General features: G+C 49.2%; 1 protein-coding gene across 1 annotated transcript; it reads left to right on the top strand.

Annotated features, from left to right (window-relative positions):
• The first annotated feature begins 410 nt into the window (after window positions 1–410).
• On the top strand, window positions 411–2,097 carry UTP3 (UTP3 small subunit processome component). Its single transcript, XM_080672299.1, has one exon. It carries the CDS (start codon window positions 599–601, stop codon window positions 2,039–2,041), a length of 1,443 nt encoding a protein of 480 aa, XP_080528425.1. The 5' UTR covers window positions 411–598; the 3' UTR covers window positions 2,042–2,097.
• Window positions 2,098–2,199: the final 102 nt, after the last annotated feature.

The following is a 2,199-nucleotide window of genomic DNA, read 5'->3' as shown; positions in this document are numbered from 1 at the left end:
CGGAAAAACAACCTGATTAACTTCCAGACTAATACGCGAAGAAGATAAACAATTTCGGTAAGCCAGGGAACCACATACACTCGCACTCGGCTCCCGGTGGGAGACACCGGGTACCTACAAGGCAGTACAACTCACTATTCTAGTAGAGGCAGAGCGCCCTCTACTGGTCCGGGCGGCCTCGCCTCGCGGTCCCGTCACTAAACCCTCCCCTCCGCCCCGCCCCGCCCCGCCCAGGCTCGCGAGAATAAGAACAGAAGTCTCCTTAAGGAGCTTTATGGAACTAAAGTTCCTACACCTATTGTTCCTACACGGAAAGATTTTAACACGCGAATCTATTGGCATTAAAGGGCAGAGCGGAAAGGGAGGTGCTCTTACGTTACAGGACCGAGCGGAAGTCCTGGTTCACACGCCACAGGAGAGCATCCTGGGAGCCGGAAGTAGGTAGGAGCTCCTGCAGTCTACCTGAGCGCCAGCAAACTCGCGTGGTCGGGGAGCGCGTGGCAGTTTCCAGAGGAGTGTTGCTGGAGCGCTTGACTCGTGCGCGGAGGTCAGAGGTGGCGGTAGTTCGACCTCGGTGTACAACCTGAGACCGAGAGCTATGGTGGGGCGATCCCGGCGGCGCGGAGCGGCCAAGTGGGCAGCGGTGAGAGCCATGGCAGGTCGCGGCGCGGTGGACGAAACGGAAGACGATTTAGAATTGCCACCCTCACCAGGGGATTCCAGCTACTACCAAGATAAGGTAGATGATTTTCATGAGGCCCGGTCTCGAGCCGCCTTGGCTAAGGGTTGGAGCGAAGTAGAGAGTGGGGACGAGGAGGAGGATGGCGATGAGGAGGAGGAGGTACTAGCCCTCGATATTGCCGATGAGGACGATGAAGAGAGTGCGGAGGATGAGGAGGATGACGGAGATGATGGTGGGAGCTCAGTGCAGAGTGAAGCTGAGGCCTCTGCGGATCCCAGTTTGTCGTGGGGTCAGAGGAAAAAACTTTATTATGATACGGACTATGGTTCCAAGTCCCGAGGCCGGCGGAGTCAGCAAGAAGTAGAGGAGGAGGAAAGAGAGGAGGAGGAGGAGGCACAGCTCATCCAGAGGCGCCTAGCCCAAGCCTTGCAAGAGGATGATTTTGGGGTTACCTGGGTGGAGGCCTTTGCAAAACCTCAGGTCCCTCAGGTAGATGAGTCTGAGACACGGGTCGTGAAGGATTTGGGAAAAGTTTCAGTGAAAGAGAAGCTGAAGATGCTGAAGAAGGAATCACCAGAGCTCTTGGAGCTGATAGAAGACCTGAAAGTGAAGTTGACAGAGGTGAAAGATGAGCTGGAGCCATTGTTGCAATTGGTGGAGCAAGGGATCATTCCACCTGGAAAAGGAAGCCAATACCTGAGGACCAAGTACAACCTCTATTTGAATTACTGCTCCAACATCAGTTTTTATTTGATCCTGAAAGCTAGGAGAGTCCCTGCACACGGACATCCTGTTATAGAAAGGCTTGTTACCTACCGAACTTTAATCAACAAGCTGTCAGTTGTGGATCAGAAGCTGTCCTCAGAGATTCGTCATCTACTCACACTTAAGGATGGTGCTGGAAAGAAAGAACTAACTCCAAAAGCAAAACCCACCAAGGCCAAACCAAAATCTGTTTCAGAGACTGCTGCTGCTGCTGCTGCTGCCGCCGCTGCCTCTGCTGTTACAGATCTTTCTGATGATTCCAATTTTGATGAAGCTGCACTGAAATACTATAAAGAAATGGAAGACAGGCAAAAGTTGAAGAGAAAGAAAGAAGAAAATAGTACTGAAGAACAGGATCTTGAAGATAAAAATGCAAAGAGAGCCATTACCTATCAGATTGCTAAAAATAGGGGACTTACACCAAGGAGAAAGAAGATTGATCGAAATCCCAGAGTGAAACACAGAGAGAAGTTCAGGAGAGCCAAAATTCGCAGAAGAGGCCAGGTTCGTGAAGTTCGCAGGGAAGAGCAACGTTATAGTGGTGAACTATCTGGAATTCGTGCAGGAGTTAAAAAGAGCATTAAGCTTAAGTAAAGTTTCGTTTTGTTTTTGCAAGTTTTACATCAATAAATTTAATTTTAACTAGTGAAGTGATGGTTTTAATATATAATTCCTAACCTTAACTTTTAAAAATTCTTGTCAACAGGTAAATTCATTTGGGTTACTGTTCAATTTATTTGTCCTTTAATTTA

This window comes from Plecotus auritus (genome assembly GCF_963455305.1).
Source record: "Plecotus auritus genome assembly, chromosome: 1".
NCBI classification, from domain to species: Eukaryota; Metazoa; Chordata; class Mammalia; order Chiroptera; family Vespertilionidae; genus Plecotus; species Plecotus auritus.
The sequence above is the reverse complement of the archived record's forward strand: the minus strand, read 5'-3'. Positions and strand labels throughout refer to the sequence as shown.

Excerpts from the sequence above, each read along its gene's own strand:
- UTP3 (XM_080672299.1), top strand. The coding sequence starts at position 599 with ATGGTGGGGCGATCCCGGCGGCGCGGAGCGGCCAAGTGGGCAGCGGTG.